At 40.7% G+C, this 24,144-nt stretch overlaps 1 protein-coding gene across 3 annotated transcripts in view; it reads left to right on the forward strand.

The window, feature by feature from the left end:
• The window catches only part of IRAK3 (interleukin 1 receptor associated kinase 3), a 114,648-nt gene that overhangs the window by 3,371 nt on the left and 87,133 nt on the right, over nucleotides 1–24,144 (forward strand). Inside the window, exon 1 of one of the 3 annotated variants that reach the window (XM_069080949.1) lies at nucleotides 13,523–13,652. The exons of 1 other annotated variant lie outside the window; for it this stretch is intronic. Coding sequence is in view for 1 of the 2 variants with exons in the window: in XM_069080945.1 (XP_068937046.1) it covers nucleotides 13,824–13,980 (157 nt within the window). In the remaining variant the exon portion in view is untranslated. Of the gene's footprint in view, nucleotides 1–13,522; nucleotides 13,653–13,716; nucleotides 13,981–24,144 lie in introns of those variants that run through there. One more of the 3 variants, XM_069080945.1, reaches the window with a different exon arrangement.

Raw genomic sequence — 24,144 nt, forward strand, 5'->3', positions numbered from 1 at the left:
ATACTGACTACATATTAAGTTATAGCAGAACTGACTATATTTAAGTTATTTATATATGTTATAAGTTATATATATAAGTTTAAGTTATATTATATACATATATACTGACTACATATTAAGTTATAGCAGAACTGACTATATTAAGTACCTGCTATGTGCTAAACATTGTGCTCGGTACCCTCAAAGACACAAGTACAAAGAATGAAATAATTTTTACTTATAATGAGCTTAGATTCTAGGGAGGAAGACAAGGGGGGAGAGAAAAACAGAGAGACAGAGACAGAGAGAGACCAAGACAGACAGAGACAGACACAGAGAAAGATACAGAGAGAGAGACCAAAACAGAGAAAGAGACAGACAGACAGACAGACAGAGACAGATAGAGAGCACAGACATAGTAAGAGCTTAATAAATCTTTTTCTTTCATTCATTCATTTTTGCTGGCAAGGTTTTGTATTTTGTTTTCTCTGGGGTTTTTTTTTGGGGGGGGCTTTTTTGTTGAATCTGTATTCTACATGTATGTCTCCCTATAATCACAGTCTAAGTTTGAGTCCTTTATTCCCATGTTTGATGTATATATTTGTGGGAGAGTGAGCCCCACATTATAAAATGTTTCCTCTACTCCTTCCTACTGTAGTATATTAGATTAGTGCTTACTGTGTGCCAGATACTGTGCTAAGCTCTGGAAACATGAAGACAAACAAAAAGCAAAACAGTCCCCTGCCCTCAGAGAATTTATATTTATATTCTGGTGGGGAAGACAACTCATCAAATGGAGCTTACAAGTGGGAGTTAAGGGAACTTACCCTCAAGTGGGCAAAATTGGCGAAATGCTGAGGAATGGTGGGCTGAGCTAGGTTTGGAGTAAGTATGGGTAGCATGGGTGTTAATTCAAATGGAGGGTCCGGAGATAAGCTAACCAGAGGAGGAGATTGTGGAGGCAGGTATTGACTCATGAGAAGACAACCAGGTCAAGAAGCTGTCTTGGCTAAGTGCTGCTTATCTACTGACTGACTACTAACGGGAAGCACATCTATGGGGGCTCGGGAGCTACATTATTAGAAGTGCAGCTTTAGAGGGTCACTCCTATAATGCAAAATGGCAATTCCTCTCTGCAGTGCCATTCCCCAAACTTGCAATAGCACTCACAAGTTGGCTTCCTAGAGGAAGGTGGTGACCTGCTACTTCAGATTTGTCTTGTTGATAATAACAGAAAAGGAGGAGGGGAGAATGAGTGTGATGTGTAAACAAAAGGCACCAATAATTGTTAAGATTAATAAGTGAAATAACCTAAGGTACTGAGCTTTTGGGAACTGAGATTCTAGCAGCTGCATTTTGTCTGAAGACCAGCAGGTGGTAGCAGAGATCAGCTTGTTCACTTGTTTATTTAATAAACATTTATTAATCATCCATGTAAAGGGTAGTGCAAAGATACAAAGACAAAGAGAAAATCCATATTGTCGAGCTGTTTTCATTGTATTGGGTGGAAACAACATGGATACAAAGAAGTAAAAATTAAATATATACAAAGTGTGGAAGCATATTAAAAAACCTCCTTTTTAGTTTCCTAAGAAATATTTCCTCCAGCTTCTAAAACTCTTTCCAGGGGCAGCTAGGTGGCGCAGTGAATAGATCACTGACCCTGAAGTCTTGAAGACCTGAGTTCAAATATGGCCTCAGACACTAGTGACTTGGGCAAGTCACTTAACCCCAATTTTGCTTTGCCTTCCCCCCTCAAAAAAAAAAAAAAAAAAAAAGAAAAATAAATGCTTAGAAAAAAAGCTAAGACCTTTCTTAGAGAAATGAATTAATGGATATAACCCAACTTTAACTCTAGTCTAGATAAGATCCTTGTTTCCCCACCTACCTGAAGTGATTTGGACTACTACCGGCCTGAATCAGGACAGTGGTGTCCTTTTTGGCATCCAACACTCTAATGGAAAGGAATTCCTTTGAATCCTAAAGAGGATATTTCAAGGAAGGAATTGAATGGTGATTATTTTGAAATGCTAACTCCAAAGCTTATATTCTAACATATTACCTACTTTTACTTTTTTAAGATTCCTATAAATGTTACCTGCAATCATTTTGGGGCAGAAAGTCTGTTAGAGAGCATGGGAAACCTTGAGAGTTTGGATATCTCTCACTCTAAGCTAGTAATGTTAAATAATGTTAAGTAAAATCGTTTCTGCCAAACTCTAGCCTAAATCACAGACTGAAGTGTTAGTATTCATTTTTTTTTCTTTGAATTAAGTAAATAAGAAGCAGTTTTAGGGGAGAGGACACTATAAGGATTAGTATTATATAGCAGGATGTGGAATTTGAGCTTGAACCTTGAAGAAAGGTAGGTGTTTGTGGGTTGGAGGTAAAGAGGCAGGAAGAGGGGAGAGTTTGTAGGGCACAGAGATAGCCCATAGAAGTTCATGTTTAGGAAACAAAGAGTAAGCTACTTCTCTAGAACATAGAGTACATGAAGGAAAGCCATGCGTAACAGGCAAGGTAGGTTAGTCTGCGTAGGAAGGAATTTAAATACAGAACAGAAGGGTTTGCATTTTATTCCAGAGTAGGTGGGGAGCCATTGAAGTTGCAGGGTTAGACCTGTTCTCTAAGAATTTCCATGTGGCAACAGTCTTCTGCATTCAGATGTCTCATAGACCTTTGTCTAAATCTTTCCTTAAATATATCATAGTCATATCTTATCATCCCCAACCCGCCACCCCCACTGGATTGTAAACTCCTCGAGAGCAGGGCCTATGATGTATCTATTCTTGTATTCTCAGCATACTTAGTACAGGACATAGCAGCACTTATTCATTGTTGGGACTATTTCTCTAGATTAAGTCTGCAGCGTCTAAGGAAGACTTAGGTAGGGTAGACTGGGAAGGTAAGTGAATGCTTTTCTCAGACGAGTCCACTTCCCTCATTGTCTCTACTTTTGAAGTTAGTCTATCCAAAGTGAGGGGAGGAAATGGAGCTGTTGCCTAAGCCAACTAAGGGGAAGAGCTGGGGAAAGAATAAACATGCCTTCATTCCAAAGGTGGGAGCCATTGAAAGGAGTCTTTCATCTATACTGGCAAACATGTTTGACAGCATCAAACACTGTTTACAGGTTGGGATCTGTCTGAGATGTACATACTTACATAATACATACCTATATACATCCATACACACAAGGGTGGATAGGGTGTTCGGAGAGGACTAACATCACTGGTATGAGGGCTTGTTGAACCCTTTTCGGTGCTGCTCATCCACCTTTGCTGTTCACCTGTCACCCAACCCTCACCTGTGGCTCCAGAAAGCTTTGGCATAGGTAGTGGCTACATCCTGGTAAAACCATCTCAGTAGATGGGCTAAACCAGGCTGAGGGTAACTGAAAGGCCTCAAACCCATTGGTGAGGTACAAGACTTAGACCACCCAAGTCAAAGGGACTTAGGAATTTCCATATCACCTGTCTGACAAAAGGGAGTATCCACATTTTCCCCTGTCTGTCTGAGTAAACACAATAAGCAGGAATCCTCCCATTAGCCTAAGCTTAAATTTTCTTTTATTATCTTTGATTAAATCTTTAGCCTGGGTAAGTCCTTGAGAAAGTTTTCCAGCACTGATTGATTTCTGGATAAGGAAGTATAAAAGGGGGAAAACCTTGGTCCTAATTCAATAGTTAGTTACTAATATAAAAGAGATTATTTCTCTCATTGGTCAAATATTGAAAGTATAGATCAATATTGTAAAAATATGAGTGTCCTACTTGGAAGTTATTTTCACCTCCAGAACAATATTTGGTCACTCGTTCAGGAAAGGAAATATAAAGCAGAAGGGACATCCAGGGTTTGGTGAGGAGAAATACCATCACCTCTCCCATTTCCCCCCCAAGCATGGGAAGTCTAGGGAAAGCTAGCTCTCTTCCCCACCATCTGGGAATCAAAGAAAGAGGGCACTAGGGATATAGTCACTCACTTTTTAAAGATTTACTGACTCATTAGTTCTTCATGCTCAGTAGCCAATAAGAAGATACTTCTATCATCTCAAAGGAACAAGATTATTTAGTCACACATGGTCATCAAGAAGTAATGGGGGGAGGGGGGGGCACGGCGGCCAGGTAGCACAGCGAGTAAGAGCACCGGCTCCAGTGTCGGGATGACCTGGATCGAGTCCGGGCTCAGATACTCAGCACCACACCTAGAAATAATAACTGGCCGTGTAACCTTGAGCAAGTTACTTAACCCCAATTGCTTAAAAAAAAAAAAAAGAAGTAATTGGGGAGTTTATCATCCACCAAGTATGGCCTGAATTAGAAATTATGCCCTGTTCAAGCCTCAGTTATGGATAGATTAGATAAATATCTATTTTCCTAGGAATCTGGAGCACAGCACCTCTCACAAATTTCAAGTGGGTCTCTATCCCCAATATCACTTTGGGTCAAAGTGAATTCACAGGCTGATATAGATCCTTCCCCAACACTTCCCCACCTGGAGGCAAGTGGTGCATTTACAATTCTAGCCACCTGGAATTTTATAAGCCCCTCTCAGGTTAGAAACTCAAAAAAAACACACAAATTTCCACTCAATTTTTTTTTCCTTTGGCCCCTTAGAATTCCCTTGGCAATACCTGGGCAGTATTATTCAAAGCACTCAGAGCTGCTTCTCAGACCATAGAGCATTTCCTATGCCCTGAATTGACCATCTTCACTTGTATTATCAAATCAATCTCTGATTGCTTTGGTGATGCCCTCCAACAATGCAGATCACAACCCATCCTCGCCAGTAGCAATATGAAACATTTGTCCTTGTTCCCCAAAGGGAGTCTACCCAATATGTTGAAGGCCTTCCTTACTTTCCTCTGACAGTTTTTGGATGCCAGTGGAGTACTCTGGCCATCCCTTATTGCCATGTGATCAGCCCATTTTCCCTTCCTATTATACAGTTCTCTCATAATTGGCCCCTTCTATTCCTCAGGGTTCTTCACTGGTTATGTGTTGCAGCCTGCATAAACCCACTACATATCTCTCCACTGCCCTCTGTCTGAGGCTCATTCTGAATTCTTCAGAGACAATTAGATGTCTCTCTGCCATATTTCAGTGCTGGTAGAATGTTTACTTTTTACAAAAAGGCCCTTTTGCTTTCATTTTACTGGCTTTCAGTTGGGGCCAGGAAAGCTTTGTAATTTCTGGAAGGCAATTCAGCTCACTAATCTCATTCAGTTTCACTCTGGGCCCAGTTTATTGTCCATGGATATCATCTGACTGAATGTACACAGTGATGGTTGTGGTTGTGGCTTGTCCTTCATTCTAGAAGAGGATCATGACAGCAGAGAGATGATGATATGACTTGCAATTGAATTGGATTTAAGGGAGGGAGGGCTGTGCAAAGTCATCAGCCTCACTTTCTTGCCCAGAGCCATCTGGATCCAGTGGCCATATATGGATCAGGACAACTGGAGATGGCCCAAGATGCAGTGGGAGACCTTGGCCTTTTTAAACTAAGGTCTTTTCAAGGTCTTACTTGGAGTGAGGCAACACCCATTCAGTGAATACACCTTTTTAAGAAGTGAGTCTAGGGATGGTCCCCTTTAATAAAAAAAAAATCAGACTGGGAGGGGAAGACCCTCAGGGACTGGTGGCCAAAAGAGAAATAGTTACTATTTATGGACAAGCTCTGTAGTATATCCAACCAATGCATGTCAAATTCTGGTCAGGAGATATATGTCATTTATCCACTTGATCATTCCAGTGTGGATGGACGGGTCAGAATCCTTGGATGGCTTATAGATAGATGTCTTCCAGGAGGCTTGGCAATGTTCTAGGGCTTCTTGTATTTGTATAATGTCATTTGCAAATAGGAGCATCTGGAGGGCCTCACTCACCATCCACAGGGAATCCCTGTCTGATCTGGACCCTGTACCGGACCTATTTCCCACATCTCCCTCATTTATGCCTTGCTTGATATATCTTATAAGGTTCTAAAGTTTTCAAGCTACTTTTACTTTCATTTTTTTCATTTCACAAAGGCATTTGTGAAACAAGGTGCAGGTGTTATTATCTCCAGGTTACAGGTGAAATGGAGACTCAGAGGTCTCATAGCTAGTTTCCCAGCAAATCTGGGTATTCCCAAGTCGTCTGAAGTTCTTTTTCACAATACCACCTACAGTGTGCATTTTACTGTGCCAAATCAATCGATATTAAAGCCTGCTGCTATTAAATGCCATGAACTATAGATTCAAAAACAAGAGTCCCTGCATTCAGATACTTATATTGAATAACAGCGCAACAACAATGAACCCAGAGGGGCTAAAGTACTTGCCAGCTCCTTCACAAAATGACCCCTCTCATCTCTAGATGGGAGGGAACCTAGTTTCTAAAGAAAAAAGTTGGGTTCTCTCTCTCTCTCTCTCTCTCTCTCTCCCTCTCTCCCCTTTCCTTTTCTCCTCTCCCTTCCCCCCTTTTTTCTCTTCCTCATTCCCTCCCTCTACCTCTCCCCTCCCCCATCAGTTCTTTCTACCCCAACTATAAGACCTGAAGGAAAATTATCTAGAACTTGGGCTTTAGTGTCTCCTGAAAAGAGGGAGTAGAAAACAATGTAAGTCAGTGTAGCAGCAAGCACCCCAAGCGTCCTCAGGGTGGCTGCCCATACAGGTTCTTAGATCTGCTTTGTTAAAGGAAAGCAACTCAAAATGGGTTAACAAGCTTACTTTAATCAGTCAGACATATATCGGTTACCTTGTTCAGGGGAAAAGGTCAGCACCCCGAACTTCAAAGTATACAGGCAGAATTATCAAGACAGAAACAGATCAAGTAGACAGATTTCCAAACTGTCTAACCATTACATCCATACCCAGTTAACATCTGGGTTTCCACATCTGGGTTTTTCAAAGCCGGGGGAGGGGGAAGGGGGGGGGCTCCAGACAACGGCTTCCCAGAATACAGATCAAATCACAGAACACGTCTCAAAGTGAGCCCCCAAAACAAAGCTACACGTCAGGGCTTATATAGCCTTCTCCTGGCTCAGAGAATGTAACAACCTTATTGACTCACTGGCCAATCAAGAAGTATCTACTGAAAAACAAGCTTCCCACCCCAGGCTTCAGGTGCACTTTAGCCTAGGGGCAGGGAAGATCTTCCAAATTTGCATTCCCATTACAGTCAGTAGAGGAGGGTTATTTATTTTTTTCACACACAAAAGAAACGCTAAGCACAAAAGACTCCTAAGTGTGCATTAACAGAAAATCTTAAACAAGTAGCAGTGATTTATAACTGTTCTCCTAGGAGGTTCATACTTAAATATTAGAAGATTAAGTATTTTGTTGGACTGCTGAATCAACACTTCACATTTCACCTCAGTTCTGTACTATCCAAATGGTTCTTTCCAGGACTATGTCTTCTAATAAGCCAAGATGGGTTGGGCCCATTCTCTCTGCTGGTTGTCTTTACTCTCTGGTATGGATCTCTGACTGAGAAGCCTGTTAAAGAGAGTCTGAAACCTGTTAAAGATCTTAGCTTAAAAAGACCAGGCTTTCCCACCAAATTCAGGGCCATCTCCAGTCATTCTGATCTATACCTCACTACTGGACCCAGATGGCTCAGAGGAGAAAGTGAGACTGGTGACTTTGTGCAGCCCTCCCTCACTTAAGTCCAATTCATTTGCATGTCAGGCACCCTCTCCCTGACATCATGGTCCTCTTCTAGAAAGAAAGGCAAACAACAACAGCAATGACTGAAAGACCCAGGAATTCTGACCTCTCAGAATCATGAAGCCTTCAAGACCTTGGGATCATTATTAAGTCACTTGTGGGGGGTGGGGGGGATGGGAGGGAATGTAAAAAAGGCAGCCAGTAGTCCAAGGCCTGGGCTTGGCTTGTCTCACTGAGCCTATGAGATGCCACAAACAGCAATGTGCTAGTAAATGTTTAACAACCAGCTCTCTGGGTGGAATGATGTCTGCAGGACGCACTTTTAAATTTAATCTTTATCATAAACATTTTTTCCATTTCTTCTTTAAGTCTGAACAAAACAGTAAGTAAAACCCCAACTCATCCATCTTCTTTGCAGATTTCCAAGGTGCAAATGCTCACACTGAAAATTTAAATTGTTTCTCCCAGCTCCAGCACACCCCTGCTCAAGACCATCATACTATGGAGTGTGGGAAAAGGCATGACCACTTTCTTCCCTCCTGGGAAGTTTAGTGAGAGACAGTTTCTTGCCACATAAGAGAGTGAAAGAAGGAAACAAAAGGCAAAATTACAGTCTTTAAAGTGCACTGGGCCAGGAGTGTTTCTGGTCACTGCCCAACTGAGGGATTTCCTTCTCATCTCAAAGTGCAAGTCCTTCATGATTCATCCAAATGTGTCCCTAGCAGTTCCTAGGGCACTTAGCATATGTTCTATGCAGTGCTTCTTAAACTGTTCTTGTTGACCCCATATGGGATCATGAAAAATTCAGCAACAGGGGCGGCTAGGTGGCACAGTGAGTTAAGCACCGCCCCAGAGTCAGGAGGATCCGAGTTCGATTCCAGCCTCGAACACTTAACACCCACACACACACACACAAACTAGCCATGTAACCTTGGGCAAGTTACTTAACCCCAGTTGCCCTCCAAAAGGCAAAAAATAAAAAAAATTTAGCAACAGTAAAAGGTTTTTGAATGTACAACAACCAAAAATTAATTCAAAATCAAACTTGAAATGAATCCAAGGTGTTTCTGGCAGCACTTGCCCATGTTACATGGGACAACTTCATTGCAGCCTTGGTTCTGAACACAAAGCATGCACACTTTGTACCAAGCATGCCCTCAAGCCATGTAACACCAAAAACCCTAAAAAGGGGTCACAAGTGGAAAAAGTTTAAGAAGCCCTGCTCTATGGAATATCATGTGTGAAGAACAGTAAGCTAGTATGGCTGGACCAGAGAGTGAAAGGAAGTATGATGTGGTAAATTTGGAAAGAAAAGCTTAATCCAGATTGCAAAGATTTTTAATGCCAAATGGAAGCACTTCTATTTGATCCTAAAGACAATAATAGGGATTCACAGGGAAGCTAGGTGGCACCATAAGATAGAGCCCTGGGATTGGAATCACAGGGAAGATTTGAACTTCCTGAGTTCAAATGTGGCCTCAGACACTTACTAGTTGTGTGATCCTGGACAAGTCCCTTAACCCTGTTTACCTCAGCTTCCTCAACAGCAAAATGAGCTGGAGGAGGAAATGGCAAATTACTCCAGTATCTTTATAAAAAAAAAAAACCCAAAACAAAAACCAAAAAAAAAAACAAACCCCAAGTGGGTTCGGGAAGAGTCAGACATAGCTAAAAAATGACTGAACAACAAACCACAGGAATTCACTAGAACTTTTTGAGCAGAAAAGTGACATGATCAGATGCTGAGAGGGGAGACAAAAACAACACAATAGATGTTTCCAGGGTAGGGAGTCAAAGATGCGGTTTCCAGCATATATAATTGAGAAAATGAAATAGAGAATTAGTGATGATCATGTCCAGTTATAACCATGTTGAGTTTGAAGTAGAGGTGTTACAAGTGAATGGAGATGGAGATTTGTGACTGAAGTTGGGGAGGGATGTCAAGACCAAAATGCTGTTGTTTGTTGTTTGTTCATGAAGAAGACCAGGTGATGCCATGACTTGCAAGTGAATTGGCTTTAAGTGAGAGAGGGCTTTGCAAAGCCACCAGTCTCACTTTCTCCTCCCCAGGACTAAAATATGAATTTAGGAGTCATCCAAATAGAGGTAATAGTTAAAACCACGAAAGTCGATGAAATTCTCCTAGGGAAATGAGTACAAAAAGAAAAGAGAGATCCTAAAATGAAGTCTTAAAGAGTGCCCACAGTTAGGGGGCTACATGAAGAAGATCCAGCAAAGGAAACAGAAGATGGGTGGTCAGAAAGGTAGGAAAAAAAGAAATCAAAGTAATGCATTGTCACGGAAGAGAATTTCAGGGAGAAAGAGGTAGTCAGTGGTGTCAAATGTTACAGTAAAAAGACTGAGGACTAGAAACAGTCCATCAGGTTTTGCAATTAGATAATTTTCTCAATTAAAAAAAAACAACAACTTTTTTTTCCTCCCAGGGTTTTTATTTTTCTCCACTATGTAGGACCCAAGGTCAAATCAATAAGCATTAAATGCCTACTATGTTCTAAGTACTAGTGATTACAAAAAAAGCCCATAATTTATTATCTAATGGAGGAGACAACAGATAAACAGCTATGTACAAACAAGAAATGTACAGGATAAACTGGAAATAATCTCAGAGAGAAGGCACTAGCATTAAAAAGGGTGGGGAAAAGCTCCTTGCAAAAGTGTGGTTTTAGTTGGGACCTAAAGGAAGTCAGGGAAGCCAAGAGGAAAAGGAGATAAGGAGAAAAGGAATCCTGGGCATAGGGAGAATGCAAATGAAAATGCACAGAATCAGGGATGGAGCATCTTGTGAGAGAAAAAGTAGGCTGGGGGGAGGAGGGGGAAATGGGGAGGGGGGATCAGGGAGGAGGAGAAAAGGAGGGAGGAATGGAGGGGGGAGAGAGGGAAGGAAAGAGAGGAGAGGAGTGGGGGGGAGAGATTCAAGACTTTTTTTTTTTAAAGCAATCGGGGTTAAGTAACTTGCTCAAGGTTACACAGCCAGTTATTTCTGGGTGTAATGCTAAGTATCTGAGCCCAGATTCAATCCCAGGTCATCCCTACACTGGGGCTAGTGCTCTTACTCGTGGCCGCCCCTAAGCAATTGGGGTTAAGTAACTTGCTCAAGGTTACATGGCCAGGTGTTTCTGGGTAGGTGCTAAGGGTCTGAGCCTAGATTCGATCCCCAGGTCATCCCGACACTGGAGCCAGTGCTCTTACTCGCTGTGCTACCTGGCCACCCCTCAAGACTGTTTTTAAGAGCACAGAACAACACTAAAAGATACCCAGATTCTAATCCCTTCGCAAAAAGAAAAATCCAACATACCAGGAAACTACCACATATCTATAACTATTTACTAAATAATTGTCAACAGTTATATATACAGTACACTTATGCTATGTAATGTGACAGGCCTACCTACATTCCAAGGCTTGGCTGACTTTATTCATGTCTTGATATTATAGTTTCTTTGGGGGATTTAGCCACTTTGCAGGGGAAACAGTTTCCAAATCCATGGGAAGAAGAAAGCTGAGTGGTGGCTTTTTTTTATTTAAAGATTTATGCTTATAGCCTGCCAAAGGTCAAAGAGTTCCTAGAGAAGAAGAAAAGTAAGCATTTTTCAAACATTACTGAAAGCAGAGCTCCTTCCAGAAGGAGTCAACAATAGGAACCAAGGGACAGTGGCCAACATTTCCTGTAGCAAAACAGGTCCTTGACCCAGGAACTATTGGCAAATAAAATGAGCCACATTTTTCTGGTAAGAAATTTCTCCACTTCAGATTCAAATTTCTTAACAAACACCACCACAAAGCTAGACTTCTTCTAGGGGAAAGTACCTATGTACTTTAAAAATTAAAGTTCAAGGTGGCAACTAGGTGGTGCAGTGAATAGAGCACTGGCCTTGGAGTCAGGAGGACCTGAGTTCAAATCTAGCCTCAGACACTTAATACAAAAACTAGCCATGTGACCTTGGGCAAGTCACTTAGCACCAATTGTCCTACCTTCCCCCCTCCAAAAAACAAAAACAACAAACAATTAAATTTCAAGTATGTGGGGGTTTTTTTAAGTGGGTGCTGAAATAATCCTGTAGGGTATTGTTTTGGTGTTGAAGCCAAATTGTTTTCAAAACAAGGTTTGAATTTTAAAATGTGTGTGTATCAGTATATATCTATATCTGCATGTGTGTGTGCACACACATAAATATACGTGTAATTGCTCATCCCATGCCATTTCCCTTCTCTCCTTTGATCCCTCCCTTGTCAGTCAGTCAATAAACATTTATTAAGGACCTACTATGTGCCAAGCTCTGTGCTAACAGCCTCCTAGCAAGAAAAGCCAATCAACAGACCAAACCAATCCATAAGTTCAGCACTTCTGCTGAGGAAGGAGATGGGTTTCATCTGTGCTCAAGACCTAAAGAACAGTGGGGTTCAGTGGGCAAAATACTGGCTGTGTAGCCAAAGGACCTGAATTTACATCCTGTCTTGGCCATTTACTACCTTTGTGACCTTGGACAAATTACTGCAATCTTTTTGGCTCAGTTTCTTCCTCAGTAAAATGAGTGGGCTGGATCAAAATGACCTCTGAGCTTCCTTCTGGCTCTATACATCGGAAACATTCGTCTTAAGTGTGCTGCCTGTTAAGTGTTATCATTGACATTATTGACCTCCATGTGTATAGAGTTCTGGGTCTACTTTCTTCACTTTATACCAGTTCATACATATCTTCCTATGCTTCTTGTAATTCCTCATTTTTTTTTTTCATTTCTTACTACATTTGAATCCACTATATTTGCATACCACGATGTGGACGACCATTCTCCAATCGATGGGCAGCCACTTTGTTGCTTTTTTTTTGTTGTCTCTTGTTTTTTGCTACCACAGAAAGGGCTGCTATGAACATATCAAAGCTTTTTCTCTGTCCTTGATCTCCTTAGGATAAGTACTCCTTAATGGCATCACTGGGTCGCAGGGTATAAATATTTTAGTGACTCCCCCCCCCCATTTCTAGAATGGTTGGACCAATTCACAGCTCCACCAACAATGTAGTAATACACCTGTCTTCTCACTTTCCCTGCTGATATTTCTATTTTGCCTTTTATTGTCTTGGACATTTTACCAGGATTGAGGTATAACCCCAGAATGGTATTCCTCATTGGTGATTTGGAACATTTTTATATGGTTGTTAATCATCTGCATTTTTTGTTTTAGAGACAATCAGGGTTAAGTGACTTACCCAGGGTCACACAGCTAGTACGTGTCAGATATTTGAGTTCTGCATTTGAACTCAAGTCCTCCTGACTCCAGGGCTGGTGTTCTGTCCACTGCACCACCTAGCTGCCCCAGTCATCTGTATTTCTTCTACAAACTATTGATATCAAATTGTTTGATCACTGATCTATATGAAAAACTAAACTTTTTAAGGAAGGGGCAAAATAAGTAGGAATGTATAATGGAAAGTTACTGAATTATGCAAGCAGTATGAGAGGATTATAAGATTTAGAGCTAGAAGCCACCCAACCCATGTCTGAATACCTTGTTTTAAGTTAAGTTTTTTGCCGGAAATAATTCCCTAAAAATAATTTAAACCCATCTCCTCAGAACTGAGGTAAATATAACTAGGTGGGCCTTTGTAGTTTACTGAGGACAGGGGGCTCGACCTGGGTAATCCCTGGTGGACCCTTCTAGCACTAGGATCTACTAAGATCTAGGATTTTTCATAAATTCAAAGGTGGCAGGTCAAATCTAAGGAGTATTGCCCCGCTCTCCAATTATTTTTTGGTGCAGTTTTAGCTAAGATCTTCCTGCTTTTTCTTCCCTGGGCCCCACCAAAACACAAAGTCTCCAAAATCACCAACCCAGAGTCTGGAGATGAATGAAAGACAGGGGAGGGATAGAAGGGAAGATTTGGGGCGTCCTCCGAAGTTCAGAGGCGGGGCGGGTTTCTCCAGCTAGGAATGTCTTCTTAGATGAAGCAATAACTCCGGTTTGCGTCATGGAGCGGACGCCTGTCCAACTTCTGGCCTTGGCAAAGGTACGCTGCTACTCAGATGGGAGTGATGGCAGCAGGGAGGATTTCCGCAATTGTGAAAGAGTCCGCCTAGGGAGAGGGGTGGAGGAAGCTCCACTCCCCACCCCGGTTTCCCCTAGTCATCCAAGCACCAGCAAGCAGTGGTTAGCAGGGGTTTGCAGGCTCTGAGTAGCGATGATGGCTCGGGCGCCCCAGGACGGGAGGACAAGGCGCTGGGAGCCCGCAGCCTTCCCAGCCAGCCTGCCTCTCTTTGATCTGCCCCCTCCCCTCCTGGGCAGCTTCTGCTCTATCCTGGACTCCTCTGATGGAGAGCTGGGCTGGCGGGGACTTGGTGAGTGCGGGTGCTGCCCCGCCAGTGGGGAGCTGGGGCCCGCGGGCGGAGGCTAGAAGGCATTTGGGGAAGTAAGCTGGCTTGGCCAGGGCTGAGATCTTTCTCCAGCCTGCGCTCAGAGCACAGTGCAGATGATTCGGGATTCCGTTTCATTTATACCAAAAAATCGCATCCCTTTCTTTCCCTTTGAAAGAATTTTAAGTTCTCCCTAGAAGAGGAGCTCATCCCTTTATCATGGGTCAGAATAACCTTGGGATATCTCTGGGAACTAAGTTGGCAGAAGGCACACTTCAAAAAAAAATTCTCTTGCCTTGCCTTACCCCATCAAAATAAGTGGCATTTTAAATCCGAAGGGACAATTTCCTCAAAACATTATTTTCATTTTTTTCCATTATGAGCAATCTTATTTATAAGAGGTTCACAGATAATACTAACTTGCTTTACTGTTCCCAAATTCCTTTACCCTTTAAAGTTTCCAATGCTACCCAACTCATACAAATTAAATTCCCTTTGGCAAGTTTAAAATGTTTAAACTTTATAACCCTACGTTTGTATGCATAATTCTTATATGTATATATAATTATATATTTTATAATATGCTTTATAATTGTATGCACTTTATAACTGTATGTAGGCTTTCAACATTTCTTAAATTTATTTCCTTCAGCTACTAAATACTTAATTCACCTTGATATAGTGGAAAAATCGTTGTCGAGGGACATAGGATCAGTCTTACTCTGCTACTTACTACTTGTATGACAGGTGATCAAATCATCACAACTCTCTCTCACCTGTAGTTTCTCCTTCTGGAAGATGAAGGGGTTGGGCTCCATGGCCTTTAAGATATCTTTCACTTTGGAACCTATGATCCCAGGATCGTAGGAAGGTTTCAGTTCAAAGAAAGGCTTCTAATTTTTCAGTCTTATTAATTCATCTTTTTGTCCTTTGCTTCAAAGAAAATGTGGAAAGTAGAATAATTACACATTCAGATGTGTAGTTTAGTCAAAGGTCAAAAATATTTTTTCCCTTAATAGCATTTTTTTTGGCAACATAAATAATTGTTTCTACTTTGTGTAGACAGTCATTTTGTTCCCAGTTAATATAGTTAAAAGCAAATACATGTATAGATATATGTATATACTTGAATTATCTGAAGCAATACCTAACAAATTTATGTACAGATGGGTATGAGTCATGGGGAGAAGTTGCCTACTTGGTGAATAGAGGCATTATTTCTGGGTCCCCTAGCAAAAATCTCAGCCAAGGATCTTTTGTTATTTATAAAGCTGACAGATTTCTAGTGACAATTGGGACTTTCCTTTCCTTTCCTTTCCTGGTCTACCATCTCCTTCCTATAGTGGAAAGTGTCTTGGACAATATTTCTACTTAAGGATTTCAATAGTAATATTTCAGAGGATCTGTGTTTTCATCTGTAGTGGGAACAATAATATAAATACAGGTTGAAGGCAGCCCCTTCCACACTGTAACAGGTGATCTTTGTGGGTTTATGTGTCCAAAATTATTTTGTTTGTTGTAGCCAAACTTCTGGTAATAAGTATCTCTGAATATAGCCAGGCTAGTTCTCAGATAACAGACATCCTGGCCTGTATTCAAAACTTATATTTCCCTGGTATAGTCTTACAGAACCTAGAATCACCCTTATGCCTCCACAGGGTATTGGAGTGGAAATTTTGTAGGAATCTATTTGGGCCAGCTTCTACCAACTCTTAAGAGATGATAATAAAATTTTCAGCATGAACATTTATACCTCAGAAATCAGTATACATACATATCAGGGCTTGATCTATTGTTTTATTGTCTAGTCTTAAGAAAGTAATGGAGTGGGGCAGCCAGTGGCATACTAAATAGAGCACCCACCCTGGAGTCAGGAGGACCTGGGTTCAAATCCGGCCTCAGACACTTAACATTTACTAGCCTTGTGACCTTGGGCAAGTCACTTAACCCCAATTGCCCTGCATTCCCCCTCCTAAAAGCAAAAAACCAAAACCAAAACCAAAAAAAAAACACCTAATGGAGAAAATATCAATGCAGATTAAATTTTAAAGTGTCATCCCCCCTTCTGGAGAGCCAATTGTTAAATATTTACCAGCACACCTTCGGACTTTGTGAAGCAACAATCTCATATAATCACAGGGCTTGAGAACTGCAAGGAATTGTGAAGATTGTGTTGTTTCAACCCTTTGTCTGTCACTTTACAGACAAACTGAAGACATTAGAAGAGGGTTACCTAATAGTTAGTGGTAGGGTTAAACCATAGGCTTCTTTATTCTTTGTCCTATGTTCTCTGCCCTGCCCCCACTCATTATTCTACCTTTCTTGTATACAATCATCTTTTGTCTCAATGAGTAGTTTAATAGTTTTCTGGAACTACCCATCCATGTACTCTTGGAGGCTGGGTCCCCAAGGGAATATTTATCCCCAAGGTATTTTGTGGATCTTTACTCTTAAAACCATTGTTCATGAGCCCCTACCAGTGCACTTATGTTTAATAGACAGCCAGTAGCTCAAAGGAGAAGCATTCACTGAGATAGCATCAGAAGAGCAATAATAATAAAATATTCTTCTATAACCCCGGGGTGCATTCTCTCACTACTGCACCTGGAATCAGCACAAAGGGCAGAAACATAATGCAAGTAAAAAGACACACAGGGAACACAAGTAGCAAAGCAACTCAAATCTCTGGCACTGCAAGGTCCTGGAATCCATTCTTTTCTTGAGGTGTTGTCACATTGCTTCCTTTGGGCAAAGCAGCACTGCTGGGCAGTTCACTCAGCAGGCTTCACGGGATCTTTATCTCTCTGCACAGTTTCATTGAATGATTCATCTTATACATTTGAATTCATTCTCCCGGTTTGGGCAATTGGAGCTCTGGGGAGAAATGCTTTCAAGTATCTGAAGAGCAATTAGTCTTGTTTTGCTTGGACCCAAAAGGCATAACAAAGATCAATGGTAGAAGTTTCTAAGAGGGAAGTTTAGGCTTAATGAGAAGGTAGCTTTCCTAACTTGTAGAGTCATTCAAAAGTAGAATGAGTCACACACATACGTAGTGTCACCTTCATTGGAGGTCTTCAAGCAATGAATGGATAACCACTTGTCAAGTATGTTAGAAGAGGATATTTTTGTTCAGTTGTGAATTAGACCTCTGAGTATTCTTCTGACCCTGAAAGTCTATGATTCTACACCCTACCCATCCCTATCCAATTTATAGCAGAGGAGTGATAAGCTATAGGACTCTGATTATGTGACTTCCTTGGAACATAATGCCTTGAAATCCTACCTCTGAAAGTTATAAGCACATTTGTGCTTAAGAAACCATGTTACCTAGGGGCGGCCAGGTGGCTCAGTGAGTAAGAGCACCGGCTCCAGTGTCGGGATGACCTGGGGATCAAATATGGGCTCAGATACTTAGCACCACAGCCAGAAATAACTGGCCGTGTAACCTTGAGCAAGTTACTTAACCCCAATTGCTTAAAAAAAAAAAACCATGTCACCTAAAAGAAAAACTACTAGAATTTTTATTAGCGCCACCATCAGAGATCTAGCAAAAACATGGATGACCATTTGCTAGAAATGTGGTCAAAGCATATTCCTGTAGACTTGGGTAGGATTAGATAGCTTCTGAGGTCCCCTCTGCCTTTGAAATTGTGTAATTTTGTATAGATAGAGGATATTGGAGATGATGCATTTCAAAGATAAGCTGAAGAACATTTCCTGCTAAGCAGCCTGATGGAACAGAAATTTCAGTGGAGATATAGTTAAGGAGTCTCCGAATGTCTTCTTGAATTGCCATATTTTCCAGATACACTGGACTCAGAAGCATGCATGGTCAACATCATATTGTAGGTTAGAGGTAAAAGAGGCCTTAGAGGTTAAGCTAAGTTCAACCCCCTTATTTTACAGATAAAGAAACTAAAGACCAGAGAAGTCCAGTGATTTCTAAGGTCACTAAAGCAGCAAGTGGTAGTAGAGGTGAGATTGGAACTCGGATCTGCTCATTTCAAATCCAGTAGACTTGCCACTACACCCACCATATTATTGTCTTCAAGTTTTGAAAGCATCATCCCATAAAAGAGGAACTAGATTTGTTTTGCTTTGTGCCGGTGGAAATAAGTAAAAGTTGCAGGAAAGCAGATTTTCTCTTAACATCACGAAAAAATTTCTCACTCAAAAAAGTGTTAAGCATTGGCTCAAGAGAATATAAGTTCCTTATGTGTCAGAGTCCAGTGTGTCCTACCTTTCTAGTTGAGATTTAGTTAACTTCCTGAGGGTTAGAACACTATAGTCAAAAAAATCTCTCTGGTTTGGGTGGGGGTGGGGTCCTCTCTGAGCCTGACTGTTCTCTTTCCTTTTTCTGGAAACAAACATACCTCATGCTGGAAATACTATGTTTCATGCTTATACCGATAGAACCTTGACCACCATTTCCTAGAGTTTCCCTGACTAGGACATCAGGAATGGGAAGCTAATAATGTGGTCCTGAGCAAGAACCAGTCCCCTCTTTATAAAACACATGACTTTGCCTACCTCAATGAATTTCCCTGACTCAAAGGCAAGAAATCTCCCAAGCACCCTATACATTCCCTAAGAGAAGACATGAAAACGTAGCAGAAGCTAAATGTGCCAGTCCTGAGAATAGCCTATCACAGGACTCTTGCTAATTCCCTGCCTTCGTGTACCCCTATGTATTATGTCCTGAAGACCCTAGCATCCTACATTCTGGCAACATTCTGTATTGTAGCCAATATTACCCCTATCTTCCTCCCTGCTCTCCAATAAATCTCAGACCTTCTCGTGAGTGTGTTAATGAATTCAGGAAGAAACGGCTGCTGCTTTGTACATCACTGGTCTGTCTGGCCATTTTGTGAAAAACTGCTTTCAGCTCCTAAATGGATATAACCAACTGGACTGCCATCCCTGAAAGTCTTCAGAAAGAGGCTGGATGATCCCGTTGAGGGAATGTGGTAGAGGAGATTCATGTTCATGTACAAGATGACCCCTGAGGTCCCTTCCACTTCTAGATTCTGGAAACCAATACGTTTTGCCCCCAGCTTCGCTCTCTTGGCAGCTGGCTCCTTTGCTTGGTAGCCCCATAAGAAAATGAAAGAGGGGGCAGCTAGGTGGCGCAGTGAATAGAGTACTGGCCCTGGAGTCAGGAGGACCTGAGTTCAAATCTGGCCTCAGACACTTAACACAAAAACTAGCCGTGTGACCTTGGGCAATTCACTTAACCCCAATCGCCCTCTAAAAAGAAAGAAAGAAAATGAAAGAGAACCCACCTTGACTCAGTGGCAGTTCCCTTTTTCAGCCGCTCTGTATCTGCCTGTAGAAGCTAAGCTCAGGTACCCCTTATATAATTCCTGTCCTGAAGAGAAAAAAGCAAGGGCCTGACATTCCAGGAGACTCAAACTTGGCCAAAAAGAAGAAAGTTGAAGAAGGGCCTCGGAGTATAGAAAAATAGAATACATTAAGTTCATTGACCTTTAATACTCAGGAGGACTTAGGACCTAAGGAGAGAGTGGAGATATTATTGTAGAAAAAAAACCAATCATAATAGGAATAAAATTTAAAGCTGATCCTTTGCTTTTTGATGCCTTCTGGATACCAAGGCTCTATTCATTGAATAAATTTTACTGAAGAAGCCTTTGTCAAAACATTTGAGCTGTTATTTGGATTATTATTTATTTATTTATTATGTAAATAGTATTTTATTTTTTCAAATTACATGTAAAAATAGCTTTTAACATTCATTTTTACAAAATGTTGAGTTGTGAATTTTCTCCATCCCTCCGTCCTCTTCACATTCTTTCCCTCTTCCCCAAGACGGCAAGCAATCTTATATAGGTTATACATGTATAGTTTTGTTAAATGTGTTTCTGCATTAGTCATGATGTGAAACAAAAAACAGAACAAGAGAAAAAAACATGAAAACCCCCCAAAGAAAGTGAAAATAATGTCCTTTAATCTGCATTCAGACTCCATGAGTTCTTTGTCTGGATGTGGATAGCATTTTCCATAACAAGTCTTTTAGAATTGTTTTGGATCTTTCTATTGCTGTGAAGAGCTAAGTCTATCATAGTTAATCATCATACAGTGTTGCTATTACTATGTGCAATGTTCTCCCGGTTCTGCTCACTCTTCTCAGCATCCGTTCATGTAAGTCTTTCCAGGATTTTCTGAAATCCACCCACTTATCATTTCTTATACCACGATAGTATTCCATTACGTTCATATACCATAATTTGTTCACCCATTCTCCAATTGAAGGGCATTCCCTCAATTATATTTGGATGATTTTTGCCAAATCTTCTTTATTCCTAATAGTATTTGGTTTTAAAGGTCTTTGTCACTTTGGGGGGTACTGGGGTGAATGATTGAATCAACATAGGAGACTCGGTTTGGAAAATCCTTCTACCCATGGAAATTGTTGGTTATCTGTAACATGTTGTATTAGGAGTTACCTTGGGGAACTGAGAGGCTAAATGATTTGGGCACAATGATCACAGAGTAAATGTCGCTGGCGAGATTTGAGCCCAAGTGTTCCTGGTTCTAAGGCTGACCCTGTGCCCCACTATCTCTCAAGTCTTTATCGTAGTCTGCTATTCTGGCGGCATAGTAGCATAACAGCATTGTAGAAAGAGCACCATTCTGGAGTCAGATAACCTGGGTTCAAATCCCACTGTTAGTACTATCTGGGTGATCCTGGGCAAATACCTGAGACCTAGTTTCCTCAACTGAAAAATGAGGTTAGACTAGATCAGAAGTGTCAAACACACGGCCTGAAAGTCACAACTTTCCCCAGTGTGTCCCAAACTAGATTAAAATGTATTTGGGAAATATTTACCAAAATTTTAAAAAGTACAACAAAAGATAGGTAATGTTAGTATGTGGTTTTCTAAGTCAATCTGCAGCCTGGAGTGTGACCAACAGATCTTTATATACAATTTGTTGTTCAATTGTGTCTGATTCTTCATGACCCCATGGACCATATCACACCAATACTGTTCATGGTTTTGTTTTGTTTTGTTTTTTGGCAAAGATACTGGAATGGTTTGGCATTTTCTTCTCCAGTGGACTAAGGCAAACAGAGGGTAGGTGACTTGTCTAGGGTCACACAGCTAGTAAGTATCTGAGGCCAGATTTGAACTCAAGTTGTCCAGACTCTAGGCCCAGGGCTCTATCCACTGAGCCACCTGACTGCCTCATGTATGCTTTAGTGGCCTCCTTTTTTATTCTAGTTTTACGCCCCTGAACTAAAGGACCTCTGAGGTTCCTTTCAACTTGAAATCTGTGATCCTATAATCTTCAGAACATTGTACAAAAGTACCCTCTAATCAGTCTTGTGAAACATTCCTTTCAAATGACAGAAGGTGTCCTTTTGGTGGGTATTGGGGTGAAATTGAAAGCTACAAATAAGCAAATGTTCTTTAACTTCAAACACCTTTACAGATGTAATCAAATGTTCAAGGAAAATCAGAGTTTCAAGCCCTCTTCAGTGATCTTACCTTAGATGGATATTTGAGAAACATTGCAAGTTTTACTTAAAACTGTCCAAGTAGGCAATGATATATTTACCTCTGTATTAATATACTTCCTTCCATATTTTGCATAACAATTTGTATTTAATTTTCTTCTTCATTACAAATCAAGTGATTGTAAGTGTTTTTTTATTAATACCATGAACTTGGTCCTATACGCTTATTAGCTGTAGGTCCCTGGACATGTCATTTTCTGTCAGTTTCCTATTCTGTGAAATGGGGGGTGATTATAATAGCACCTACCTTGAAGGTTTGTTATGAAGATCAGATGAGGTAATATTTGTCAATCACTTAGCATAGTGCTACATGTAGAAGGCACTTAATTAGTACTTGTCTTCTCCCCCCACCCCCCTTAAGAATTTCCATTTCAGTTAACCATAAAGAGAAAAAGCAAAAAGTTTCCTTGAATATTTTGGCCTATGGATAAGGGAGGAAATCCCTCCCCACCCCAGATGATGTAGTCACCTAGCTTAGAAAGTAATTACAATGTATTAAGGAGATGTTAAGGAGTTTTCCTATAACCTTACAATAATGTGTGAATAAGTATTTAATCCATCTAAGAGGATTATAGAGTCTTGGCCATTGTATAAAGGCAACGAGTCCACAAGTGACAGAAAATATTCTTAGAGAATTAGCAAATACTTAAGAGAATTAGTCATGTGCTTTGGAGATTCTATGTGTGTGGGAATATGCATGCACACATATGCATACATAGACACATATGTATGAAGATATATAATATAAAATGATACATACATATATTCAGCATTTGGGGAATCTAGGCTGGGGTGTGCTTTGTGGAGAAGAATCTTGGGGCTTTATCTACTCTCCACCTTTCCCAACTAATCATGTCTTTGAAGCTCCTGGAGCAGTAAGAGCCAATGCCTCCAGCCAAGCCAAGACAGGCACTGAAGAAAAGACCCTCACGTAGAGAGACAGCCCCCCCAAGGGAAGAAGCAGATGTAGGGAGCATGACTCCTTGTGGAAGAATGAGGGAGGCTATGGACTCAAGAGAGAAGCCAATCCATGAACCCAAGAGAGATGTTGTACCCAAGAGGTTATGTAAGTACTCAGTGAAGATAGAAAGCATTTCCAGGATCTATGAGAACAGCTTTGTGGTTTGTTCTTTGTTCTTGAAGAAGACCATGACATCAGGAAAGTGATTCCATGACTTGCAAATGAACTGGATATAAGTGAGGAAGAGCCGGGCAAGGTCACCAACCTCACTTTCTCCTCCAGAGCTATCTGGGTCCAGTGTCCAGATATAGATCGGGACAACTGGAGAGGAGCCCCATGAGAATAGCTAGCATTCTATAGGAATAGACGTTGTAAGTTAACCTTTTCTACACATGTTGCCTACAAATGTACTGTGCTGTTATTGGGCTCTAACTTTGAGCCCATTTTTTCCATATTTGTGGGAGAGTAAACCCTAGATTTATAGCAGAAATACACACATAATACATACATACATATATGCATATATGTATGTATACATAGAGAGATATAGATATATACACACATACACACTACTGTTCTTATTTTGCCTTTGCTAAGAACTAATCAAGCCCATTCACTGATTGTAAATGGAAAACATGTTAATGGGGGCTTGGAAGTTTAGTGTTAGAAGTACTTCCTCAAAGGATTAGCTCTAGAATGCAATAAAGCACCCACCCTCTGGGGACCTACCCCTCAAGTGGTAGTGGGATTTGGGAAAGTCTGAAGGAGTGACACATTGTATACTTACAATAGAACACAAATATTGTCATTTTATTTGGGTGTTATTGCTTGGTATAAACAATGTGGCTGAGTTGTGATTATGAATTTTTCTGCTTTTTCAGGAATTAAAAACTTAAATAGAGAGGATTGAATTGTTGATTTTCTTGTTTTGTTTTTTCTCCCATGTGTGCTTTGGAGGAAAAAAAGAGAAAGCATTAACTTATCATGAAACAAATAGTCAAAATATTATCTTAACTTCTTAGGGAATTTTGCCTGGGGTTGTATGCAAAAACACACATACCAAATAAGGTTGTATTGCATTATTCGAAAAAACCCCTTCAGACATTTATTTGCATACACAGGCATGTGATTTATTGAACTTAAGTCTCCAGTGGTTAACACTACCTAGGAAAGTGTTCAGTATAAATATGATAAATTTGATTTCCTTCCTGAATACCAAATGATTTTGAACCATTCAGGATCATTAGATGAAATATTTTTAAACTAGCTCTAATTTAGCTTCACAGTTTGTTGAGAATGGATATTTCCAGCAAAAACCTTCTCTTTCCAGGAAATGCTATGAATGTTATCAATACCTCTTCCCTGATTTTGACTCCCACTCCCAAAAGATATGCTCAGCTTTCCTGGGAGGCATCTTGCCCTTAATTGGTCTTTTAAATACTTGTTCTCCCAATACTGACTCCAAATATTAATTCTGAACTTTATGATTTATCTGTTTTGTATTAAGAACATACCCAATCAATCATGTTCAAGCCCAGGCCGAAACACTAGTAGAGAAAGTTATATATGTCCAATAACATACCCTCAGGACTATATTGGTCAAGAGGTTGTAGCATAAATCACTATGTTGAATGATTTATTTTTCAGTATT

This window comes from Petaurus breviceps, unplaced genomic scaffold (assembly GCF_028583685.1).
Source record: "Petaurus breviceps papuanus isolate PSGF00001 unplaced genomic scaffold, PetGlider_PUasm1.0 154, whole genome shotgun sequence".
In the NCBI taxonomy this organism is placed as follows: Eukaryota; Metazoa; Chordata; class Mammalia; order Diprotodontia; family Petauridae; genus Petaurus; species Petaurus breviceps.